We start from the raw sequence: 26,720 nt of genomic DNA on the forward strand, positions 1-26,720 counted from the left end.
ATGCACTTTGCTGAGCCTGGGACTGAAAAAGGAGGAGGGAGGTGGAGGGTGAAGCGCTGTGGGCACTGAGCAGCTGCACCTCAGCTGGATTGTGAGGGTCTGGGGCACTTTTCCCAGACACTGGTGGGAGGCAGAGGAGCACAGCTCCTCCCTGCAGAGGCTGTGTGTAAATGAGGCCAACAGTGCATTTGGGTTTGCATAGTCTGGCTCTGCCGCAGCTATTGTGATCCTTGTTATTCAGGAATTCTACAAAACCTTACCAATTCTCATAAAAGTTTTGCAGAGTAGATAAATACTGCACTCCAGCATTCGCAGCGAGGGGAAAAGGAAAGCTTTAAGCAATTAGGCTGGGCCACACAGCAATTCGGCAGCGGGCCGGGCTCCCAAGGCATCCTCACCTCCTCCTGCCACAGCACCAGCACGGCCCCACGGCCTGGGCAGCTCTGCCAGGGGCTGGGGAGGGGCACTGTGGGACCACATCCATTGCCAAGGGAAGAAAGGGTCTGCTCTTCCTTATGTTAGCAGGAGCAGCAGCTTTTGGGAAAGATGCTGACCTGGAGCTAGATGCATTTTCCCTGGATTGCCCCAGTGAGCTTTACTATTATCTATTTTGTGCTTTTCCATTTTGTAGAGAAGTAAGAAGCTCTTAACTTTGGTCAGAGCTGCTCTTGGCCAAGGTTTTTTCCAACGCCTCTGTTCCCTTTCCTGTAGTGAAAACAGAGAAATGGGCTGGGTCTCACCTCGCCTTCCTTGCTAGAGCTGTCTGCTGTAGTGCTTTACCTACAGGAGACAAAAATGCTTTAGGCTCCTTTGGGTTCACCACTCCATGTCCATAAGGATTTAGAGTAATTTTGAGAAGAAGCCCCAGTCCTGGGGCAAAAAGAGGACATTGTATTTTCTTTTTGAGAAGCAAAAAGCTTTTTTAACTCAGAAGATATTTTTTTGGAAAATCAGAGCTGACTGCAGTAATTCAATCTCCTTTTCCCCGTTTTGGAGCGATAAAGCATGCATGATGCTGCTTGACACTCTTATTTGTAAGACAAAGTAGAGGTCAAATTTGTTGAATGTTTTCCAAATTCCAGTGAGGTTTATCACAAAGAGCCCCATGCACAGGCCCAAGTGGCGTGACTGACAAGGGCTGGATTGTGAAGTCACTAGAAAGCTCAGTTTCCAGCCAGGGCTGATGGGCCAAATCATGTTCTTTGGGGCAAAACCAGATGGAAAGCTACAACTGTGCAGAGAGACTCCAAGGAGTCTTCTGACACCAGACTCCATTGTGAAGAGCTGGGTTTTCAGGCTTCAAGGAAAAAGTGCTTTCATGCAGCACTGTCCTCTACCAGCACCACCCTGCCTAGGTCTGATGAGAAAGAGCTTGGAACTCAGCCCGTGGGGCAGGCAGGAGGCTGCTGCTTTCCCTCCCCCAACCCTGACATCTTCCCAAGATCTCTGCAGCCTCTGTGGAAGAGAAGCTGTTGGGTTTTCTTTGCCAGCTTCCTGTCCAAAGAAGTGCAGGAAAAATGTTTCTTTTCCGCAGCAAGTGCTGACAGGACCAGCAGAAACTTGTCCAGGGCAGATTGGCAGAAGTGCCCACCAGTACGCCATGAGTGAGGAACCGGCTCAGTTTCCCCCACCCGACTCAGACACCAGCCTCCAGGGCTGCTGCTGGCACTGAGTGTCTCTGCTCACACTGGAGGACTGACACTATGGAGAATTCCTTGTGCCCTGACGGGCTTACCTGCCAGCGCATTTCAGCCTCCCGGCCCAAAGCCAGAGGGGCAGGATTTGGTATTAATTTGGCTAAGCCTCATTATTTCAACAGAGACAGGCCAGCACCTGTCCTAACACTCAGAACAGAAACTACATCTGGAGCAGGAACAAAGATGAGACCTGCAAGGTGGGCTCAAAATCAAGAGTCTTCCCCCACTATTAAAGTTTGGAGCCAGGCTCACAGCTCATGCATCTCCATGGACACTTGGAAGAGAGGATTATGGCCACATTTGCACAATCTTCCTTAAGATGCTCCCAAGAATATTTAAGCAAAAGCTCTAATGGTGTGTGCTGTCCAGGTGAGGGAAGGGCAGGGAAGAGATGAGAGGAAAGCACCAGATCTCTCAGGTGAGAGGCATATGCCCCTACCCAGTAAGCAGAAGGTATCAGAAGTTGGGGTATATGAGTACATCGGACAGAACTGACTGCTTGGGAGCTGTGTGAGAGCTCTTTTCACTCTGTGGTGGTTGCTGAACAGCGGGGCATTGCTTCTTTTTCTGGGTTTTTAAGCACTGTGGAAAACCAAATGAAAACACAGCTTAGACCACATACATGAACACAGGTCTGATGACTTTTCAGGTAGGCTACAAGTGCCACATATTGCAGGAGAAAATGTGGCTGTGTTCTTGTGAATTACTAAATTTACAAGATGTGACTTCAGCCACCGATCTATCTGCTTATCTCCTCCTAACTGCCACAGGAACACTGTTCCCAAACACAACAACATCTTACAACCATACCATTCCTGCAGGTCTTTAGTATGCAACTGAATAGATAAAACTTGGAATTAATCTTGGTCCCAAAAGGAAATAAATGGTCTGCAGAAGGGCTAAAATATCATTCACATTTAGGCAGTTAACCAAAAGATTTTCCCAGTTTTAAGGAAAAGACTCCAAGTAACTAAAATTTTCCATAGTAGCTGTTTTGCCTTCTACAGTCTAGGGCTGATTTTACAGCAGAAAAGAAAGTTCAAGGACTAAGACACTTGGATAAATTATCATTAGCTCTTTTTCACAACCTTTCTGTGTGACATTTGGAATATCACTTACACACTTGCTGTAACCATTCCCAATGTATGAAATGGGGATAACAGCACTTCTTTACTTCCACTGTGGATCAAAAGGATAAGCATACGAATAATTTCATTAAACAATATGTTCGGAAAGAAATACCCTACACAGTCTGACCCTGGCAAGTACAGCCAAATAGAACCAAACAGAGGAAGTGAAAATGGAAAAGACTCACAACTCTTCTGTGAAGAAGAGGAAGCACAGGTTCCTCATTGCCGCTTCTTCTAGCACGCTTACCCAGCATTATCTTGAGAATCTTGTCTTCTTTGAGGAGTCAGAGACTAACAACTGCAGCTGAATTCCTCTCCCTGAGCTTCCCACCACACCAACTAGACAGGAAGCTTCTAGAAGAGAAAGCTCTGTGTGCTGTGGGAAACCACAGCCGGGACTGCCACTCTTACGTCTGGCACAAACAGTAACCACCTCTGCTTCTTTCCTGTGCCTAACCTGGGATGATCATGAGTTCAACACTGTGACATGCAATTGGCTTTTGCTACCTGACAATGGTCTCATGACCCTTGAGGTTATCCAAAGTCTCCTGTAGTAGACTGGAGAACTGAAGGAATACTTTCCCTTGTGGCACAGTAACTAAATATTACTCTGCCTGTTAGCAGCAACACTGTGCCAAGGATTTGTTTCACTCTGCTCGTCACTTGCACTTGCAGAGAGGTTTGTAGAAGGATCAAATCCGTGTGTCTGGTGAGCTCCTGCACATCAGATACAGGAATAGGCTGTGTGCTTATGCTCCGCCAAGTTTGTGAGGTGAAGTGGCAATTTGAAAGCACAAGGAAAAAGTAAAAAATCCAGTACTGTCCTGCTTAAATGTACGAATCAAAAATTGGAAGAAGCATTTGATTTTGAAGCATGGTATCAAGTTTTCTAGATAAGAAAAAGCCACAGAGTGAGCAGCTTGTGTGCCACTGCTGCTGGTTGCTCTGTATCATCCTTGCATTTAGACCAATAATCTTATGAACAGCATCACCTCCATGTATTCCTGCTAATCTCTACTTTTCACAGCACCAATTGCCCTGCAGTATAGCTGAATTCTTTCACTTTTGTTTTTTTTTTTTTCCCATTGTATCCAAAGAAGGGAACAGAGAGATGACAAAAGTGTGCATAAAGCACACTCCAATGTGCCTGCCTGACAGCAGTTTTATTAACTTACCCTTCCAGCCACAATCAGTTAAATACAAAACCAACTCACATCCTTTACACACTCAGAAACGGAAATCCACATGTTTATATTCAAAATCTGAGTTTAAATAAACCAGTGGTCAAATCTTGCCATCTTACAGTGTCTGCAAGGCCAAATTTGTATTTGCAGAAAACTTTCCCCTTCCCCCATCCCACTGCCCCCACAAAAACCTTGCTGCCAGCTCTTCCAAGATGACAGGGTCAGCCATCGGTGCTGAGACTCAGCCATGATGGTGTGCTGGTGCTCTCCTCACACACACACACACACTGATCTTCTGAAGCTTACAACTGAGATCCAACATTCACTGCACACTGCAGCTTGGCATACAACGCCATTTCCAAACAAACCAAAGCAAACTTACCACTGCTTCTCAGCTGTGAGACATCAGGACTTGATTTATGCTGGTTGCAATTTAACTTTCAACCTTCAAACCAAGATCCCTTCCCATCCACTTTAAATATTCTGCAGCGAAGGTTTTTTACCCTCCAGTCGCCATTTCTCATGGAGTTGCCTTCCAGCACCTTCCCGCCATACCTGTGGGTACTTATGCAGAACCTAACTTTGCAAACCCTCCCTTGGGACAGATCCTGCAAAAGTTGTTCCAGTGATTCCATTGCCAGCAGACAGGCACTTCCAAGGCTGGGTAACACCCTTGCTCTTCCATTCTTCTATGGAATCTGTGTGTGGAGGTCTGTATGTAGCAACACTCAGCTCTTTACTCTGGTCTTGGCTTGTGCAAGCAGACTGATCAACAGTGTTTTATGTGTTAGCTGAACTCCCTGCAAAAAAGGCCAAGTCCTTAAAAATAAAACAGAAGGAATGCTGTGGTACTGCATTACAGTATTTTAGCTCTCAAAAATTTTGCTGTGTTTTTTTAGGCTAATGTTCTAACATCACAGATGTTCCCTTTCTTAAAATGGAGGGAATGATCAGAGCACCATTACTCTTAGCTGGGAATTTATTATCAGGTCTTTATTTTTTAAAAGAATGCAGAATTTTATTCTTTGGCACACAATGTTTTTTCATTTGATAAGAGGATAAAAGTTGGCATGCAGTCTGGTTTCCTTTGCTAGTCAAAAAACATACCTGTACATTCAGTTTAATTGTATCACATACTGAAAGGAGGAAAAATTCCATGGCTTGAATTCACAGATGTATTCTCCAATATTTAAAAATCCGTGGCTTTGCTTGTGTGTTTATGCTACAATGCACCATTTTACATCCTAACACTCAAATGATTCATCCAAGATACTGCAAAAAAACTGGAATGCTTTAAATACACCATCAGGTTCATGTACTTTCAGTTCTGCCAAGCTTCTTCTCTACATACAACTAGAGAACATTTGAGACACTTGGACTTAGCCCTGCATCACCAACAAAATTCATGTGGCAGAGAAGTAAATTGAACAGAAACAAAAAATGGCACAATTTGTCATTGTCACTTGAAACTTAAGACTAAAATTTATTTTTTTTCCAGAATGCTGCATTTTAACAACCACTGATTCTCTCTTAATGTCAAAGCATTGATACTTCACTTACATTGTAACATCACTCTGATCAATGAAGCTTTAATGCCTAGCCATCAAACACCATATCTAGTAAAAATGAAGTGTATGGAGACTAAGTTGTTTCTCTCCTGGATAAAACTTCTACTTAGCAGCCACGGAACATCAGACAAGGTACTACACTGTACTGACCACACATCTCAGGTGAGTAAAACAATTCAGACCTCAGCTCACACCTCCGGACAGCTTGGGAGATGGAATAACCCAGGAGCAACCTGCTCCAGTCTGACCCTCAGAGGATGCCCCAGGCTGTATCCTGCCCTGCTCTGTTGGGTGCAACTCCAATATCCTCCCCACAGTCACTGCATCCAGGCAGGAAAACTACTGTAAGCAAGAGGACGATGGCGCCAGGAAGAAATGTGCAAGTTTTATTTTTAAACGTCATTGGACTGGAAAATAAAGAATCATATGGCTTATTGATATTTCAGGAGATAGTAGTGAATAAGTTAAAGAAGATTTCATTCCAAAACATATGTTGCTTCATTTATAGCTAAGCTAATGTAGACACATATTTTCTTATTTTTGTAAGTGTTGAACCACCACGTTTTTCCCCCCAAAAAGATTTCCAAGTTGGCACTTTCTACAAAGTTGTTGTGGACTAAAGGCTTACAAATAGTGATTTTTTTGAATAAGAAATATTCATCAGACCCAAACACAATTACTTAAATCAAATTCTTCCTGAGCAACTTAGAATTTGGAATGTGCTGAAAAGTTTCAATAAATAAGTCAAAGATTTACCAGCTTATAACGTACCTTTTAAAAGTTAAGCAAAATACATTTAATTACAGAGAAACAGGCCATAGGACCAGGAATATTAGACGCTATGTGCCAGATAAATTTAAGAACTACCATTTGAGGAGGAGAGGCCAGGTTGATTGTTACGAAAATACAACAATATTAAAACCTAGCGAGTAAATCACGAAGCAGCTTCTGTATTTAGATTATAAGTAGTGATGGCTGAAGATACCATTAAATAAACAAACAGATAGAAACAGACTTTACTGTAAGCGGCAGTGAACTCTCAGGAAGGGTGAATGTGTTAAGTGACTATATTCTGTTAAAACACTGGCAGAAAAAGGATTGAAACAGAATTTCAGAAACATGAGAATACTAGTTCTTTCCAAAATATAACAACTCCACAGTGTGTAAACTAATCATTACTCTTTCAATGTAATTTCATAGAAACCACTTAAAATATACAATGCAGCAGATTCATATTTTAGCTACTATGTTAGTTACTACCTGTGCCATTTTCAGCTTTCTTTCATGTGCTCCCCCACAGTAGTGCATTGCTACCACCAACCTGGATGTTAATAATGAGAACAGAATCTTCTTCCTAGTATTTTCTGTAAGTTAGCATCTTGTCCTAAGTCTCCTTTATTTTCATTCTTTGTGTACAGGTAAAGACTGAGGAGTGAAGAAGATCGATCATAATTTTTATTGGCTCTCAGCAGGCTCATGGAAGAGGAAACACTTGGGAAGCCCATTTGAGCTGATCCCGAGTTTATATGCTTCATCCATCACAAAATAACTTTTGCCTGACGTAGCAAACTGAAGTATGGCCTTGCAGAAAGCGGCCATGGAATAGGAACCAAAAATTTTCTGGTAAATGTTTGAGAAAGGATGTGAGATAGACAGAGGTGGACTGTCCTCATCCTGGCAAGCAGCTGCAACATCTTGTACCTGCTTCTTTCCTGTGCTCTGGGGACAGGAATTTATTGCTCTTATTCTCTATTAGTCCAGCTTTCTCTGGCAACAATGGTGCATAAGAGGCCAAGGCCTCATCAAGACCCCAAACTCCCCCTATTCTGCTGTGCAGCAGAATGCCAAGGAGCTCTGCCCAGGGCTGCCTGTCAGTCTGTCCCTTCTGCACCTCCAGGGCTGGCAGGCTGGCCAACAGCCAGCACACCCACATCACAGGGAATCCCACTCCAGGAAGACCCATCTGAATAACTCCAGCACCTCACACAGTGGTGCTACTTCTCTTTCACCAGTTTCCACTGATCCCTTTTCTAGTGTTGGCAGATAATATTTGTAGTGATTAACAGGGGCAACTTTCACAGTGACTCTTTTTCAAACCTATCACTGAATCAGCTTTGGTTTTGGAGAGCACATCTTCTTGTCTTTGTTTGATGATTCGGAACTATTTCAACTAGAGAAGCTGTGTATGCTTATATTGTTAATTTTCCTTCTAGCCACACTAAAAGCAGGAGTTTGGTGTTTGTGCTGGTGGGGAAGCTGCGTTCAGATTTAGATGTGAACAATTAAATTCTGCAGTTGCAGAAATACAGGTCGTGCTTAATAGGAGCTCCAGATCACCCCACCTTTTTCATGAGTAGCTTTTTCTGCATCTCTTTGGATTTGTGACCCAAAAGAATGATAAAAATCTAAAAATACCATTCTTGAACATAAACCCCATATGTTACACCTTTTCCTTTAGAGTTTCATAGAAACATACTCAACTGTTGCCATAAAGCTCAGCTTGGCACTTTACATTTGTAGTTGCCATTCACTGACCTGGTAATTTTCCCACTCTATGAACTAGAAGGTTTTACCATAAATATCTGGTTCCTGTAGCTTGCCTTACACTCACTAGTACTGATTTGGTAGAACAGCAGCCTCACTCCTCTGGCACAGGTAATTCAAGGAGCTGTTACCTAGCCTCTTCCTGAGCCTGGTATCCTTGGATTTGAAGACAAAGCAATGGCTCTGACCATACCACTAGGATATCAGTGTGCTTTGCACAGAACGAGGCACTCCTCCCAAATGGCTCACTGCCTGTAGTTCATGTCACAGTGTTATGCTATGAAGACTTTTTTACGGTCAGAGAGAGAGACGAGAATCTGTAAGATTTGCTTTTCATGAATGCCTAACCTATTCTTTTGCATTCTGCAGTTCACAAAGGACTACTGTGTATTCCAAAAGTTATTTTGTGACAGATGGTAGGTCCTTCTCTCTTGAACTATGCTGTAGCAAGGATGCTATAGAGCCAACACTGTATAATGAATCAAACCTGCAAAATCAGGTATCTCCCAATGGCTCCAGCACGTGGGAATGATCTCTTCTGTTCCATTTCAAATCCGCTGCGCATTAGATCAGTTCCTTAAGGAATTACTTTTAATAATAATTAAAAAAATCTTAAGAAAGCTGGAGGGGTCATCAGAAGAGAGAGGATAGCTCTTCCATCCATCACCTTTTATAGATATCCTCTAGCCACTTTTCATCATCTTCTTCCTCATCATTTATTGGTTCTTCTGTTTCCAGGGGAGAAGGAATGAAGAACTCAGGTCTGGGACTCGGTTTCCTGATATGAGACTTCAGTCCAAACTTGCGCTTTAGCAGGTGGAATTGTTCTTTGACATAGTAATAGAACTCATATTCATATCTCATGCGTTGGTAGAGGACCTGTATTGCTTCTGGAGAGGGGACGGTCTTTTTCACTGTCACAGTCAGATTGCCAAGTTTCCTATGTTCTGTAAAGAAAGAACAAGCAGCAACATGGTGGGTTCTGATTAGTGAGGCCAGATGAAACTTTTTAATTTAAACATTAAGGCATGGCCCTGCTACATTCCTGATACCAATGAGTTCAAGTTGTTTCTAACAATGGATTTACTTTTAACAAGAAATGGAAAAACCCTGATGTTTGAAGTCAGACTTGCATGTTTAAATACGGCTACTTCACACAGGTCTTGTCTGCAGTCACCAAAGATCCTGATTGTCAATGGTTACCTGAAAATGCAAACTACATCATATGAACTATGAGCATGAGCCACATGTAGCGAAACTCACAATCTTGCCTAGCTTTGAAAATTTGACATCAGGCACGCCACCAAGCTTAACTAATCAATTATTTCCTATGTGGCATATGGTGACCTGTCTATGCTGTGCTTTATTATAGTTCAAATCTAAACAGATACTTATCAACCTGAATCCATCTCAGGGTAGCACCAAAGGATTGCTGGCATCACCACATGACACCTTAACATGTGCCTCTTAACTTTCTCATCCTGTTATACCTGTTAATAGAACTAGACTCATCTTCCTGTCATGCCCTGGAAGATTTCACTACTTTTTTGTTCACACTGACACTTTTGCTTTGGCAAACTGAAATACAAACCTTTTATTGTTGATAAGGAAGTAAGAGTTACTAACAAAAATACTGAATTGTCTCTTTGCCCTCTCTCTCAATAAATGAGTCTGTCCCTGGAGATGAATGTATTCAAATAAGGTAGAAAGCAAAATCTGAAGGCAATAATTTTGCTCTTTTCTAGATGGCAATTGGCTGCCAGAGCATCCCAAGTATTTTCATCCTAAGTATGTAACATGGGAACCTAATTCTTACTGTAACAGCAGTTCTTCAAGTCAGAAGTATTCAAAAGGGTCAGGCCATGAAGGACAGCAAAGAAAAAGCTAAGATGGAGGAAGCAGACAACAAAGAACATTAAATGTTTCCAGCTGGGTTCCAGTGGCAGCAACCACCCTCACTTCCAGAGGGAATGCCTGAATCAAAATGTGATTTTACCATGGGCAGAGTGTTGCTCATGTGAGGAGAACATATGGAAGTCTTCTGAAGCACCTGCCAGCAAAGCTTAACAAATGCTTAACATCTCTACAGAGAAACAGATTTTCACAATTGCTTACACATAAAGCTAAGGGATGCAGGGCTGGTTCCTAGCAGAGAAGTGAGTTGCTCTTGGGATCCCACAAGTGATCTGTTTATCCAAGAGAAATAATCAAGAATAGCTTTTTAGGGAAGAGAGGAACTTTAAACAAAGAGAAACCCTTTTACCCCAAGAGGTCACACAATACTAGTAAGTCCATCTAGCAAGCACAACAGCAATGATCTTTAGAGAAAAAGTTGGTATAAGATTTTAAATCTTAAAAAGTCCAACAGATGGGCAGAGCACAGCATTGAACATGAACTGCTTTCTTTAAAATTTAAAAGATTAATATTCATTTAGCATAAGGTATCCACACTTGTAAAAAAATTCAATTTTCAGTTGGTGAACATACATTTTCCTCCTTCAGAGTAAAAGAATTAGAGAAAAACAATTCAGAATATTTTAATAATACTACATGAGACAAGTACTGCTGGGATGGACATCTTTTTAATCACTGGACTTCACTGTGTCACACCCATCTGGTGCAGAAGAAAAAAGTTATATCTGAAATATGTATCTCTGAAATTGTTTTGCTTATCAACTGCAGCAGAGTAATTTGAAATGCAGGAAGAATGATACAAAGGGAAGACATGTTGACTAGCTTACCCAATGCAACACTGTTCTAAATCACAAAAAAATTATTTAAAACATTAATTCTATTTTGCATTTATACTTTTAATTCCTTCTCTAAAGGAAGAATGGTTTTTATTAGTTGGTAACTATTAAAACATACTACTTTGTAATTAAATGGAACTTTTACACCGAAGTTAGTAGTTCTTTACACTGAAATCTGTCTCTACTCATATATGCAAGTAATTAAACAACTGAGTACACAGAGTTCCCTGTTCTTTAATTACAGTGATGTAAGGTGAAATATGCTCTATATTTACTGACTGTTTATCAATTTGCTTAGTTTTATTTAGATAGTAGTGAAATTATTAAAATATACAAAAAAAACCCCAGGAAGAGAGATGCAATCTTAACATGCTATTTAGCTAAGAAAAGGTGTAGAGGAAGGATCAGGAAATGCTTGCATTTCAAACAGACAATGTCATAGAAAGCAGGACCTGTGGTTAATGAATAGTGTGAAGTATTTTTGGTGAAAATATCTGGGTTTCCCAAGAGCTTATTCTCTTCTGCACCACCTTCACCCATAGACAAGAACAGATTCACAAATATGTAATTTAAATTTTTAGTCAAGTTGTTCAAGTTACCTTCAAATTGCCATTGTGTATGAGATGACTACATTCCAGAAAGGCCAATGTACTCAGTCTGTCCTTGGGTGAGAAAACTTTCTTATGATTATTGAGCACTTCAAGACACTCCTCTTTATTGTGTTTAACTGATAGCTCGTGCCAGCTTTGCAGTCTGGTTTTCTTTACAAATTCAGCAGCAAATATACACTACTAAATATTGCATTTATTAGCTTAAGCCTTTATACTGCCTGCCAACTTTGTTTTTATTTTACGTAAGTTATTTCTGCTACAGAAAACTCCATTTAGCTCACTGGAAAAAGCTCTTTGCTTATATGGTCCCTCCAGGACTGTAAGTGGGGAAAGCCACTTTCACAGCTCCAGGTCCCTTAGCGCTGCTCTCCTAGCAGAGAGAGGCATTTGTGCTGAGCCCAGGAGCGCTGCCAACAAGGTGAAAAGCACGAGACTGCTTTCTGTGGGGGGCAGTCTGTAGGGGCAGGAGCAGCCAAGGGCAGCGTGCTCCCAGGCAGGGAGCCCAGCGCTCTGTGTCCCCTGGCAGCACAATGCACTCCTCCTCTGGATGTGCTGCTGCAGAGGCACAGGGGTTTCTGGAGGTGTGCAATTCTCTGCTCTGCTCACACACCTACCTACAGAATGTCCAAGCAGACAGGAACAGCCACACTCTGGAAGGCTGCAGGGGCTGTGTAAATTTTCTGGCTCCTGTTTGTTTGCCTTGCAGCACAATCATTGGAACCACAGAGCATGAAGAGCTGTGAGGTGTGGGCTGTTGGGTGGTGTGAGTTGGGCCTGTGCCTGGCTGCAAACTCAGCCTTTTGATAAAACAAGTGAACTCAGCCTAAATAAAGTTCAAGCACAAAAAATAGCAATGTTTTAATCTTAAATACTCTTGAAAGGCTCTTTAATACAAATACGGATGAAATCACAAAACTGCCCCTTGAAGTCACCTCAAGTACCTCTTCTCATCATAGAAGCAAAATGGAAAATTAGGTAGATCTGGCTTAAAGCCAAAATACCAATCTGCATATGCTACATAAACCACGCTGCCCCACCAAAGGACCCCCATTTTATGACCTTTGAGACAGCTACCCAGATGGAGGGCAACAAACTATACCATTTACTTCTTAGAGTTATTTTTTAAAAAATATGTTTGCTTTGGCATTATTTTCAATTACTAGAAGAATGTACTATACAGTAATGCACCTCCCAGGGCAGCCTGCTCATACCTTAAATTAGGACTAAACTGGTATGCAGATAGGAATGAAGAAAATTAGATTCTTTTGGGTTACCACTTGATGAGTGTTTACTGTTACTTTCCACACTCTCACTTTTTTTTTTTTTAACTAAGAAATGGACATTACTCACTGCAGCAATCCAAACCATAGGGAAAAGTGAGTTTTATAACTTGTGGCTCCAAAAACCCTGAATTGCCATATTTAGACAAAATGATCCTAAAGGCATTCTCCACCTCAGAAGAAACTTTCAGAACGATGTGCTCTCCAGTGTCCTGCTGTTTTGGGGGGTGCCGTGCAGAGGCTGCTCCTGGATGGAGCCACAGGGAGCCAGTGTCCCTGGGGCCCTTGAGGAGAGGTGAGGCAGTCTGGAGGCTGCACAGGGGGCTGCAGGCCAGCAGAGCCGTGGCGTGTCCGGCTCACACCCGCGGTGGAAGAACGCCACGCCGAGCTGCGCCGCTCCCACGGCTGTGAGAGAGAACACGGTGGCTGTCACTGACACAGCAAACTCATTTCCTGCAAAGGGCAGGGAGGCCCCACGTCTCAATTGTATGCAGCCGAGTTACAGCACATACCTACTTCTCCAGAGTTTTAAATGGAAAGAAATGTGTGTCACTGTGGCTGGATGTGACATGTGAAGGGGCGAGGGTCTCTGCTTGATCTGCCTCTCATTGCTGTGGTGCCAAGCAGGGCTCTGATGGCTACACTAGAAATTCGCCTCTGGAATGTTCAACTGCAGCTTAGCAAAAAATTTTATGGCACAATTGATTTGCTTTACAAACTCGAAATTTTTAGCCAGGCACTTGAAGGATATCTGGAAAAGGACATTTCAGGGAGAATGGATGAGACACCGATGTGCTGGGCTTGCATGTCTTTCCAATGGCCACTGGGCTACTGCTGCTCAGGAGTCTCAGCACAGGGCAGGTCCCTGGATCCGAGCTGGAGGAGGGATGGTGTGCAGCAGCCACACTCTGTGATGGAGCACCTTGCTTTGGCTCACACTTGTTAATGGAAAGCAGGGATGGTGGGAAAATCTAACAGAGACACTGACCAGAAATATATTAAAAATCAAAAGTGATGGAAAAGTGAAGTATCAATTTGTCCCACAGTATCTACCAACTTCATCCAAAATACCATGAATCCCAGTTATTAACCTCTTTACTAGAGGTTAGTTTAGTCTCAGTTATTCACACCAACAAAATATGGCTTCAGTTTTAACAACACATAGGTAAAGATTGGACCCTCACGTGCATACTGGTGACAGCTTGCTTGGCTTCAGCACTTCTGTCCTGAATTATTGTGGTGCTTTGCTGACACAGAACAACTCCTAACTCCAGGGGATTAGGAGAACTCTCACACACTGGCACACAGCCATTTCCTATCTCCTAAAGGTCAGGTATGGATCTCTCTGAAAGAGCAGCTCTCCAGAGGTCATGGAAACTCCCAGAACTTCAGGGATCTGCAATCCTAGGCAACAGAACATCCTATTATTTATCAAACAGGGATCTTGGGAGCAAATACACCAGCCTGTAATTGGCCCAGACACTGTAAAATGATGGAAATAGGTGAGATAGCAATGTTCTTTCTTCTTCCTTACCACTACAATGAATGAAGAAACTGGAGGAAAGAATAGTCTCCCTGTAACCTTACACAATTTCATGATTTATATTAACATAGAAAAGAATGCAAGAAGCTCTGATAATGACAGGGTGGCACAGAAAAAATGGAGGGATGCCAAAACAGAGATTAGCCAGGAAGAGTTCAAAGAGATAATCTAAAAGACACGGAATCAAACAACTACTGATGTTCAAGGATGTAAACACTAAGGAGGCATGATATAAAATCACAGCAAGGAAGAAAGATGAAGAAAAAAGAAAATAAAAGTTAGCAATAAGTCATAAATAAATATCAGCCCAAGGAGTACCTTGGGCTGATAAGCCATGAATCACAAATATCTTCCTACACTATACAAATAACATATGTTTAGAAAATAGTGCAGAGGTCAGCACTGCACTGGTCTGGATGTCAAGTGGACAGTGCAACAGCGATATGAATTCAACAGCGCTCTTACATAATTTGAGCTGTTAAAGGCATTATATCACTGTTATGAAACACTTGCCATACAACACACTCAGCAATGCTAATATATAACTTTCTCCAGCTACTACTCTCTGAAGTCTTTTCTCCAACCAGTAAGTATAAAGAAATCTCTAAACTCTCCTCCTGGAAATGTCACAGTGCTATGCTTTTGCTCCTACCAGTTCAGAGCTCTGGATCCAACAACATGGATTTCCAGCTGCATGGGACACTTCAGCCAACCCTGCTGTACAACACACTGCCTCTGATGCTGTCCTCAGCCTGGAAATGTGCCCTATCTCACACAAGATCAGATAACAAATCTCAGCAGCATCCTCTAAGAGACTCCCTCATTTGGTGCATTTTCATGTTGCATTCCCAGTTCAGGTAGGTTAACGCAGAAGAAAAAGAAAAGTCGAAAATTAATCCACACTGTTAGAATGAACAGGCAGATTCTTATGAGAATGTGGTCAGGTACTTTTATAGCCATTAAGCAACTTTTAAGTTGAACTAGACAGAGTTGGAGGTGCCAAAACCAAAGTCATCTGCAGAGGAAATGCCAGGATTGTCTAGTTTGAGTTGCCGAAAGAACTGCTATGGTTGCAGCTCATATGCTGCAATTTCTAATGTATCTTTTACAGCTGTTTAAGAGTTATTGAATGAATCCAGTCAAATCTGGATCTGACAAAACCACAAGTTAAAAATAGGTTCTTACAGATGGCTTGTGAACAGTGCTGCATAGTAGGTTAATCAGATACTAACATTATCACTTTTTTGCAGACAGAGGAGAGAGTTGCAATGACCGAGACAAATTTCGGGAGTGCTTATGAGCAGGAAAAGCTTCACCACAGCTATGTAATGCAGAAAGCCTGCAGAAATACAGCCCAGGACTTGAGAACCCAGAGTAGGCATCTTGTCTTTGTGCTTCGAGTCATGGTAGGCTGCTATCTGTGATTTTTGTCCACAAAAAGGAAATGATGAAGAGGTGTGCTGTGCAAGCTAAGATGTCCAAGAGGGATAGAGAGAGGTGGTGGTATCTTTATTTCCATATATAGTATTGGTAAGTGAAACACTGGCATACAGCATCCAGTTTAGTAACCACATCCTAAGCCAGGAAGAGTATGAAAACAGCCTCAGAATGAACACTGGGGCTGAAAGGGACACTTTGGAGAAAGATGATAAATTTGCTCTGGTCAGCTTACAAAAAAAAAGATGATTGAGAGGTGACTTGTTTACAGCATCTGCATATTTTCATGGTGAGAAAACTACAGGTACTGAAGGGTTGGAAGAAGGAGTCAGACAAATGTGGACTTGAAGTATGACACTGCTTTCTTGAAGTGGTGAAGGTGATTAATTGTTAGTACAAAATGAACACACTTGATTGGTATCACTTGAAAATTGTGCATCAATGATGGATGCACAATTGAATGAACTCCAGATACTGGTCTCTATGCAGAAGAGAGACTGTGTGGCCTGCAGCACAAGGGAAACCAACCTCAGTGACCCAATGATCCATTTAAGTCTTTCACAGATTCAAGTTTTGAACATCCTGCTTATGTCAGCTTCCAAGTCAGAAGCACTGCATGCAAAAAAGCCTTTTTGTCACTTCATTTCAGATACCTCAGTGTGAATGTCTTTTTTGGAAGATGTCTGAACACCAAATTTGATACATTTTCCACTTCTTGACTGTTCAAACTTAGTGGTCACCATCCTGTAGTATCAGGGCTTGCAGGAATGGGAAATAATCCTCTATTTTTTCAAAAAAATATTGAGACTATAGCCTTAAAAATTGTTAATTCTTAATGCAGCCTCTTATATGCTTAGCCTCTTAGACTTAAGCCTAAGTCTTCCAAGAGCATATATAAAGAAATAAGCAGTCATATGTAACTACCGAAATGAAAAATGGATGCAAAAATACTAACTAGGATATAACTAATGTCTAGTAATAAAACTTATGCACTGCCAAGGCAAAATCACAACTGATAGGAGTTACAGGACTGGGAAGATGGATGTTGCAGTATGAAGGCTGCTATTTAAATGGGGGGAAAAAGGTGCTATTGGTTCTTTTCTCTCTTGTGAGAAAGTTGCCAGTTCCAAGAAGATTTTCTCCCAACCATGTCTGCACACACACAGCTGAAAGTCCCAAAATGGTTTTGTTTCTTATTATTTCAAGTTACAGGCGGTCAAGAGAAAATTGTCTCTTTTGCCCTTAGGTTCTTTTGTGTATAATGAGTGACTGAAGGCAGCCAGGGGCCGAGGCACTGCTGAAGAAGGAAGAATGCTACCAGAGCAGAAACAACACACTGTTCCTTTCAAGTTCACCCCCTCCTGGCCCACATCCCGACTGCCTTGGCCAGCTGCCAGGAGATCGGGACAAAGGCTTTCTCCTCTGGCCAAAACCGAGGAAAAAGGTCTGTTGTTTAACACAGGCAGACTTGTTTCAACAAGAGAAAAAAAAATAAAAAGAAGGGGAATTATATTAACTAGAAGCCCTGGGAGAGGAGAGTAATCTCATAGTGTGGCTAATGCAATTCTCACCCAGTGCTTTTCCTGGAGAGGGAACATCTTGATTTTCTACTGTTCAGGCTAGGAGGCAAAGTATAATGTCCCAACAGGGCTAAGCCTTAAGGCTGCCAAGGTCTTCATGTCCCCTGAGGTCACTATGAACCAGAACAAGAATTCATCTTTTCTCCTTCCAGGAAGGTCCAGGCAACCCACTCCTACCCTCCATGCCTGCATTAATAGGCTCATGTGAAGGTCAAGTGTTCTCACTCACAAAGACAGTAATTCCTACGCACCTAGGAGACCTCCAAGTGTCTGACAGATAGATAAGCCAAACACTTAGCTATCTCAGGACTTCACAGTGACCAAAACTCCTGCTGGATTTCCACAAATGCAATACAAGTCAAGGTGAATTCATGCTTGGGTTTTCCGCTGCCTGTGTTACAGAGCCTGCAGCCATGTCTGCAATGAGGAACCCGGGACACTTGGGATTTGCTGTGATTTGAGAGTTTGTGTCTCTCCTGGAAACCTTGGAGGCAGATGGTGTTGCAGAAGTTACAGAGATACAGTGGCTCTTCATGCCAACCTCAGCATTTTAGCAGCTCAGTCACAGGTGAGGGATGGGAGCTTGAGAAAGGCAGAAGAAATTCCCTTGGTCTGGTGTGACCTGCATGATCCCAAAGCACTCCCTCAGAGGCTGTATCACAGGATGCAGTGTCTCAGTGACCTGTGACAGGAGACTTCCCCTGGCAATTCCTTATATGCATGAGAGCTTTTGGAAGCAGGCCCCAACTCAAGGATAAGTATAATTTTAATCTGTTTGGGTTAATATAAATGAATACAAAACATTTTTAGGTGCTTAGAAGGTGTTCAAACACCATCAAGATTTACACATGCATGTACTTGCTCTATATTCCAAGCAACATATTTTCTTCCAGAAGGAGTGTGAAAACAGCATTTCTGACATGCTTACAAGACTAAGATCTTGGAAGATAAAGGCTTCCCTATGCACTCCATCCATCTGTGCCAGCCAGAAGCAAAGACAGCTGCTTTTGTAGTAACTCTCACCTGTCTTCTGGAACTGACACGATGAGCTCCAGCACACCCTCACCATTCTTGCTTGTGTGTCAGTACCAAGAACAATCCATTGAGGGAACAGGGCTTGCTCAATGATCTTTTTTAATTCAACTCCCATTTAACATTAATGTACAGACCAGGAAGAGATACATGGGTGCATCACTTTGCCATCTATTACCCTGCTTACAGGAAGTATATTCTCAGTAGCCTTAACTCTATTGCTTGTTAAAGGACTTAGCTGAACACTCTGAAAGCACACATGATTCCCAATGAGAGACTTACGGGGCATGAAAAGCCATTGCTCCTGCACTTAATTGTGTAAATTGTCTTATGTCTGCAGTATTTCAACCAGTAATTTCATGCCAGTGCTAGAGAGACTGGCTAGTATCAAAGTTTCCAGGATAGTCTGCACATTAGTTTAATGACAATACTAGACCTGACATAATGACTACTGTGCTTCAAAGTTATACGGCACAAACCTTTCCCTTGTGATTAACAAAACAGGAGATAAAATGATCTGCTGTCTTTTTCCATTTCAGTATTTACAGGAACTCGTAAATGTTAACACCTCTGAATAAGAATGAGACAGAAACCAGGCAATATGACAGCAATTAGGAAAAGCTCTACAAGATAAATCAATTTTGGGACGGAATGAGGTTACTAAAAGGAGCACTATGCGTGCAACAACCTAGGCTTTTGTGGAAGAACATTGCAATTTTCTACAAGGCAATCTTCAGGAGTGGTAGAATAAAGATATTCAACATTACTCACAAAACGTGCAATAGGAGAAGTTATATCAAGATAAAGAGAGAAACCTGTTGAGGCAGGCTGGACATAGTCAGCAGTCCAAAAAAAAAAAATTCACCTTTGGCTCAGTGTACATTTGTGTGGAAGGGACATTGACCACATTGATGTGTGTGTGTACTTATACACAGGTTTTCACCCAGGCTTAGCGCTCAGTGGGTGAGCAATGCACACAATCAGGTTTTGTCCTAGAATCATAAAATCATTAAGGTTGGAAAGACCTCCAAGTTCACTGAGTTCAACCTTTGACAGAACACACCAGGTCAAGTAAATTATAGCAGTAAGTGCCACATTCAGTCTTTCCTTGAACACTTCCAGGGATAGTGACTCTACTACTTCCCTGGGAAATTTCTTCCAATGCTCAAACACCCTTTTAGTGAAGAAAGTTTTCCTGACGTCCAACCTCAATGGTCCCTGGCACAACTTAAGGCCATTTTCTCTTGTCCTGTCGCTGGTTCCCTGGCAGAAGAGACAGACCTGGCTACAATCTCCTTCCAGGTAGTTGTAGAGTGGCAAGGTCTCCCCTGAGCCTTCTTCTCTCCAACTTGAACAAGCCCAGTTCCCTCAGCTGCTCCTCATGTGACTTCCCCTCTAAACCTTTTACCAGCTCTGTTGCTCTCCTCTGGACACCCTCCAGCACCTCAATGTCTTTCTTGCAATGAGGAGCCCAGAACTGAACACAGCACTCGAAGTGTGGCCTCACCAGCACCAAGTACAGGGGGACAGTCACTGCCCTGGTCCTGCTGGCCACCCTGTGTCTGACACAGGGCAGGATGTTTTTGGCCTTCTTGCCTACCTGGGCACACACTGGCTCATGTTAAGCCAGCTGTCAACAGCACTCTCAGGTCCTTCTCTGCTGGGCCACTCTCCAGGCAAAAATCTACTGGGGGGGTTGCAAGTGAGTGCGCAGCTTTGGGAGAGACACACATGGAGCTGTTGAAGGAGGAAGGGTACACCTAGTCCAAACAGCAGAATCAACCTTGGCAGCCAGTGTGGGGACAGATGCTGCAGCTAGATTGCCTTCACATCCAGTCTTAGTGCTGAGTATGCAGGTCCTGGAACCCAATTAAATGCCTGGATGGGGTCAAGTTCGTCAGTAAACCCACAGGTGCTGGGAGTACGAAATTGTGACTCTGAGCTCTTTAAAAAAACATTTCTCACAGGCTACTCCAGTATGTCCAGTGACTGTGGTCATCAGCTTCTAAACAAACAAAGTAACCTGGGCACATCACGTTCAGCTGAAACTTCATCCATCTGCTTGCCATAGTGGCTGACAGCATTTCTGGCACATTACCAGAGCATTTAATTTTATTAAGTGCATTTACTGAAGAAATGAAAACTCTTAAACTGAGTAAATATAGAGTCCTCATAAATATAACTAGGTTTTTTTCATTTTGTTTGAGCAACAGTGGGAAACAAAAAACTGCAAGGCTAAAGGAAGTGAAGGGGCTATTTATGTAGCATGGGAAAAATTAAACTGAGATTCAACACTTTAAAGTGGGTGACATCTGTTTATCAAAATACTTTTGTTGTATCTTTTGCTTTTTGTCTCTTCCTGCTAAGACTCAGAAACAGGGATGCAGTGCTAGATTCAGCCTTTGATTTCAGCAGCAATCTGGGCAAGTTCTGCCATTATTTCAAAAGCAAGATATTGGTCTGGCAGTGCCAATTGCTAATAAAATACACTAACACTATACACTAATGGTATAATGTGCCATTTTTTCACTAAATTACTCACACATGTGTATACAGTATGAAAAGATGTGTGTGACTAGTTTTTCCCTTTTTGCACATGAGATACAAAGTGGCTATGTGCTTAAATTTTTATTACTTTTGAAGGAGTGGGATGCACACCAAGATGTGGTCTGAAAGGGTAACTGAAGCAGTCTGTGAACTGAGCAGATGAATTAAGCAGGAACTCAAACCACTGATTTCCACAAGTAGCTTGCAAAAACATGCACCAAGGAAAATAATTTTCAATGATTCAAAGCAGAACCTTTGGCTAAGTGGCATATCTGCCCTTAAACTAGGCTAAATACTAAGTACTTTCTGCAAATGCACAAAGTACTGGGGCCTGCCAGGGACTCAGTACCATATTCCAGCAGGAGCAGAAGGCAGTGCCAAGTAAATTCTGAAATTTAATATACAGACAGATATGCTTTGCAATTTCACTGATCTTCTGTTAGCAAAGCCCAAGATGAACTGGGCTGACATCTTTGGTAAACTGTTTGCTGAAGTGTAAGACAACAGACTGAGTTTTCTCACTCTCAACCACTTGCACTGGCATGTCTGCACCAAAAGGCAAAGTTGTACAAGATGCAATTTGTTCTTGTTATTTTCCACTAATAAGAGCTAAAAATGGCCGACTATAAAAAGGGCTTACTGCTCTCCAGGAGCTGTTCCTGGTACATCTGGATAAATATATATGTGTATCAGGATGTGTGTATGTGTATGCCCATCATAAAAATGTGTTTCTTTCAAGGGCTTAGAGCACTCATCTCACCCTTTTCACTATGCTGACTGGAAAGAACAATTTGCCATTTGCAAACAAAACAAAACAATCTTAACACAATAAATAGTTTCATTGTGCTTACAAAGAATACACACCCTCCATGCTTAGCATCTCACCTGCTCATTACAGAAAATCAATGAATTGGCTTTGCACACAAAGTCATGAACTAGACTAAGTACCAAAATTCCAGAAAGAATGTGAACTCTTCAAAACGCTATTTGGTATCCAGGATTCCCAGCTGATGTCCTGACTCTAGTAGCTTTTAATTGCCATCACAGACACTCAAAATTTACCACTGAGTTTACCACTTACTGAATTAAATAAGAATGGAAATAGGTAGGGTAAGAGTCTAGAGTGGAAAAAACCCCACACCTGAAATATCCACAAATCTTGACATAATAACTCCAAGGAAAATGTGGAAGGCATGTGATACTTCTGTGGTGCAACTGGACAAACACTAATCTCTATGAACCAGGATTCAGCGCAGAAAAACAGAATGAGGACTTCTCAATCACCAAAACATTAATTGTGGGCAGTGAGTGGCCAGAGATGTAGCTAATCCAAAACTGTGCCGATCCAAACATCTCGGAGAGAATATGGAGGAAGCAACTGGTGAAATTACCTCACTGCTAAATACCTGAGCAGGTTGGTTCAACCATCATCCCTCACCCCAGTTGGTCCTGCCATGCTTCACTCTCTTCAAGACCCTTCATAGTTTTACTGTCCAAAATCCTTCCCCAGGTTCCCATCTTCTGCAGTTCATTCACTCTCTAGCAGTTGCTTTGGTCACAATGCAGGGGTTTCCTGAGACTTTACTGGAAAAGATCTTCCTTTTCATTCACCTCCTTTGCTCTTGGTAAGGGAGTCCTGGGCTTCCGCTGTGCTTCTGTACCCCACAGAGAAACTAAAGTTATGGACTTTGTTCCTGGAATCACTGCAGAAAAATATAGTGGGGTGCTAAAAAAACCCAAAGTGAAGTCCACAAAAGAGCCCCAAACAATTCAACCAAAACTTAGATCAAATAGCACTCAATGATGCACAGATCTGTCTACTGGATAGGCAAGGAAAGCACTAAGAAGGATGAAAAACTTTGGTTTTGTACTCATACTTCATCCCTGCTCCTACAAACACTACTGCATGTCAACTCCTAGCCAGCGTCCCTGTCTACCCTACTGTACACCAGCATGAGTACCAGCATGAGTCAGGAGTACTCCAGCTGATAAACTCCAGACAGCACTCAGGGCACCAAACAGACCCCAGAGAAAGAAACAGCCATTTACCTCTCTTCACTGGTCACACAGAGAGTTCAGTTTCCCCAATACATAATTTAAGTACTGACATTAAATAATATCAATATCCAGTGAAGTATGGCAGGTTTGTCAGCTGTCTGAAGACCCTTCAAGGGTGAGTCATGGCTACTGTAAAAATGGCAGAGCACTCATGGAACAGTAGAGAGTGGAAGAAAACTTAAGACTTCAATGCCCAGAAAATATTTAGTGGTATTTAGGATAAAACAGAGTTTTTGGTGAATATTTTCATTCAATGTTGTAAATAAATTTGCTTTGGCTATGCTGTCACTTCTGTCATGTCCAATTTCTACTAGCTTTGGGAAGATGTATATTATATATCAGTCACCCATTAATTCCACATTCTCATTTTATGTAACAGAAAAAGCAAGTGTTCGTGCCCAAGCAGAAAACCTCCAAACTTGGTAACATCCTAAAAGCTACAGGAGCACAGCTCTGCAAAGCACTGTGGGCTCTGGTTGACCGTGCATGCCCCTGGCTCCCTGCATGCACCAAACTCTGCTACAGCAACATCCATGTGCTCCCTGCCCCTGTTTTCCCTACACACCAGCCCAACACAACCACTGGCTCTCCCAGTAACTTGTGCTGCAATTCCTTCTAGTGAGAAAGAAGCAAAACCTGAAAGAGCCCACCCCTTCTGTTCCCTTTTCTTTGCTAGATCCAACAGTACTCTATCAGTCTGTTTTTCCCCCTCCCACTCCACAAATACCAAGACATAAAATAATGTAGGTGATGGCTTGGAAATGATTTGAAGCAGTCAAGAAGCAGGAGGAGCAGAGAGTTTTTGCTCTAAGCCCTACCTTTGCATGCTCTGCTACACCAAAGACGTGATACCCATAATGACTTCTAGGTACACATGTACCCCAAGAACAGCAATACATCACACAGAAACACAACTTCCCAGGCCCTTCAAAACTCAGTTGAAAGGAACAAAATGGAAGGAGACAAACCTCATTCAAAACTTGCATTACACAAAAGGCATTAAATAGAATCATATTGAAAAAGGCACAACAATAAACTATATTATTTTATCTTTAATCTGTCAGAACACAAGAAATTAGTTTTTTTCCTATGCTGGATGGATAGAGCTGAATAATTCCACAATTACAGGGAAGCCAGCCCAGAAAAAACAACCACAAGGAAAGCAAACTGTGAGGAGAGTATTTCAGGGCCTGAGAACAGAGCAGGAGGGCTTGTGTGGGCAGACAACAGATGCTGCTCCAGCAAACAGCAGAGCAGAGAGGGATGGGTAAATGCTGGCATTTACTTGCTGTTTTAACTTAGGCAACTGGAGGAAGATAATGTAAGACACTGCCTCCTGGATAGCTTTTGTATTTCTCCTGAGTCTCCAATTATTATAGTTTTCTCTCTCTTCAATATCCTCATTTCCCCTGGGTATGCACTGACCAGCAACTTGCATTCTCTAGAAATCCTCCCACTAGCTATCTGGAAAGAAATCTATGCTAGAGGGCATAACCCTCTTCTAACATGTAGATGCCTTTAAAACCACAAGTCATCTTCAGAAAGCAAATTGCACAGCTATGCATAAAGAATTCCTCCAAGACCTATTTTGGAGGCAAGTGAATTCAGCCAACTCACAAACATCAGCAGTAATTTCAATTCAGTAAGCATGACTGGCATTCTCAAAACCTTCGCCCAAACCACACAACCTCCTTGCACGTGCACTTTTTCTAAAAATATTTCTTCTTGCTCTGTTTTTGTGTTCACTTTTTGCCCTTGGCCTTTATGATAAAAAATTTCTGGGTGAGCCCTGGAGAACCGAGCAGACCAAACACTAATACTCATATGGAATTTATTTAGAGGGGAAGAAAAAAATCCCTCAAGTTGACTAGTTACATTATTTTGAACTGGTTTTATATTTTATGCGTACATAGTGGAGCTGGAATTTCAGGGCTGGCTTTTGTTTGCATTCATCATGAAACATTTGTTATATGAGCTGCTGCTACCGCTACCAAAACAGCTGCTGCTCACTGCTAGAAAACCAGAGGCCAACTCAACAGTTTCTTTCTTTCTCCGGTGAGTCTAGCTGGAAAATGAGGCCTGGTGTGTCTGCAGAAAATGACCTTTCTTTGGCTTCGCTGTCATCCTTGCCACCTTTCGCCTACCCAGAATGCAAACTTGAAAGAGAACGGATAAATCAGAACAAGAGCAGGCACGTTCTGATGCTTCTGAATCACGTACCATTAAACACAAATCAGAGCTACAGCTGTGTGAACTCCCTGCTTTGCAGCTAGGGCAGCACTTCCAAGGGCAATGCCTTTCTTTCAGCTGCTCCTGCAATTCAACCAGGATTTAACCCTTCTGTCCTGCATCATCATTGTCTGCCATCTGGAAAAATTGAGTAATGACTTGATCTAGCGTCACATAAAAATTTCTTCTGTAGATGACTGCTTCCCCATCTGATAATCTGTGCACTTTCCTACCAAGCTCCACATGGAAGAGGACTCAGAGCATCCTTGGACTGCAGCTCTGAGTGCCGAGGACAGACCTCAGCTGCACTTCAATGAGCTGAATTTTAATGCTTTGCTTTGTTATGATTAGTAAACCACTTCAGTGTTGTTTTTGTTGCCCCCTGTTAACTTCATGTCACCACTGACTTCCCTTACCTCAGACATGGCTTTTTAAGAGAACATTTGTCCCAGGCCGAAGCACAGTCCCTTCAAGACTTCCCTGTTTTTTTAAACTAAGGGGGCACTAGGAAACAATGAATGCCTACCTCTTTCACCAGCTTTATCCTGCAGGAGACCGCTCTTTCTCCTGTCCTGACACTCAATTTTCTTAAAGAGCTTTTGGACAGAGACCTTGCTGAAAATAACACCTGTACCATCTCATATCCCTGTGCTTGCTTAGTCCTTAAAGATTTTACAAATGCCCTGCTGACTTTTCCCAAGTGCGTATTAATCATATCCTCTATTAGAGTTCCTCCCAATATGTCAATTTGATTTTTTCATCTGTTGGTGTCTAGGTGACAATTGCAGCCCTCTAAAAGCTTGAGAGTGATCTTACCTATTATTCCAAAATAGCTGCTGAATGAATCAGGGGATTGCCAACCACAGAGCTGGCAATTTCAGTTTCAAAGAAATCCTTGATGAATACTTGCTCTCACAGCAGCATCCCTAACACTGCTGTGCTGGTTTGAAGGAGTAAAGACAGCTGTGGAATAAAAAATGCAACACCCTAAAATTTATCTGTATTATAGATGGCATGTAACTGAAAAGATATTCAAACAGAGTGCAAACTCAAAAGGTAAGGTTTATAAAGTGCAGTAACAATGATGGAGATAGGCAAAGAAAACTGGAGAGAAGATAACAATAAAAGAACACAATGGGAATGCAGTTTGGAAGGGGAGGGAACTGGGAAGATGAGCCTAGAGAGAAATGGAGGGGAGGATGCTCTTTCATGCTACATTTGAAAATTTGTGATTCAACTCCAAGAACAGAGAAAAAGAAGAGAACCAGAATCCTCACAGCTATATTTAGTGAAACCCTCTTTTCTTGCTATAGCTTCTAGGAGAGCAAGTTTTCAAGAGGACAGATCAAAAAGGCTGGGAAATTCCAACAAGGAAAGGAAGTAGGGAAAATAACTCCAAAAAAGACTTTGGAAGAGCAAGGGGCCAGCTCTCCAGCACCATAAACTGCCTTCAGGGCAGGTAAAGCAAAGGGGTTCACAGGAAGGAGCACAGGCAGGGTGTGAAGCTGTGCTCAAGTGAGGAGACACACC

General features: G+C 42.2%; 1 protein-coding gene across 1 annotated transcript in view; it reads right to left on the reverse strand.

Moving 5' to 3' along the window:
- Positions 1-4,976: 4,976 nt before the first annotated feature.
- UST (uronyl 2-sulfotransferase) overlaps positions 4,977-26,720 on the reverse strand; it is a 153,155-nt gene continuing 131,411 nt past the window's right edge. Inside the window, exon 8 of the mRNA XM_074537561.1 lies at positions 4,977-9,070. Coding sequence (XP_074393662.1) covers positions 8,787-9,070 — 284 coding nt within the window. The 3' untranslated portion in view covers positions 4,977-8,786. The remainder of the gene's footprint in view (positions 9,071-26,720) is intronic.

Source organism: Zonotrichia albicollis, chromosome 3 (genome assembly GCF_047830755.1).
Source record: "Zonotrichia albicollis isolate bZonAlb1 chromosome 3, bZonAlb1.hap1, whole genome shotgun sequence".
NCBI classification, from domain to species: Eukaryota; Metazoa; Chordata; class Aves; order Passeriformes; family Passerellidae; genus Zonotrichia; species Zonotrichia albicollis.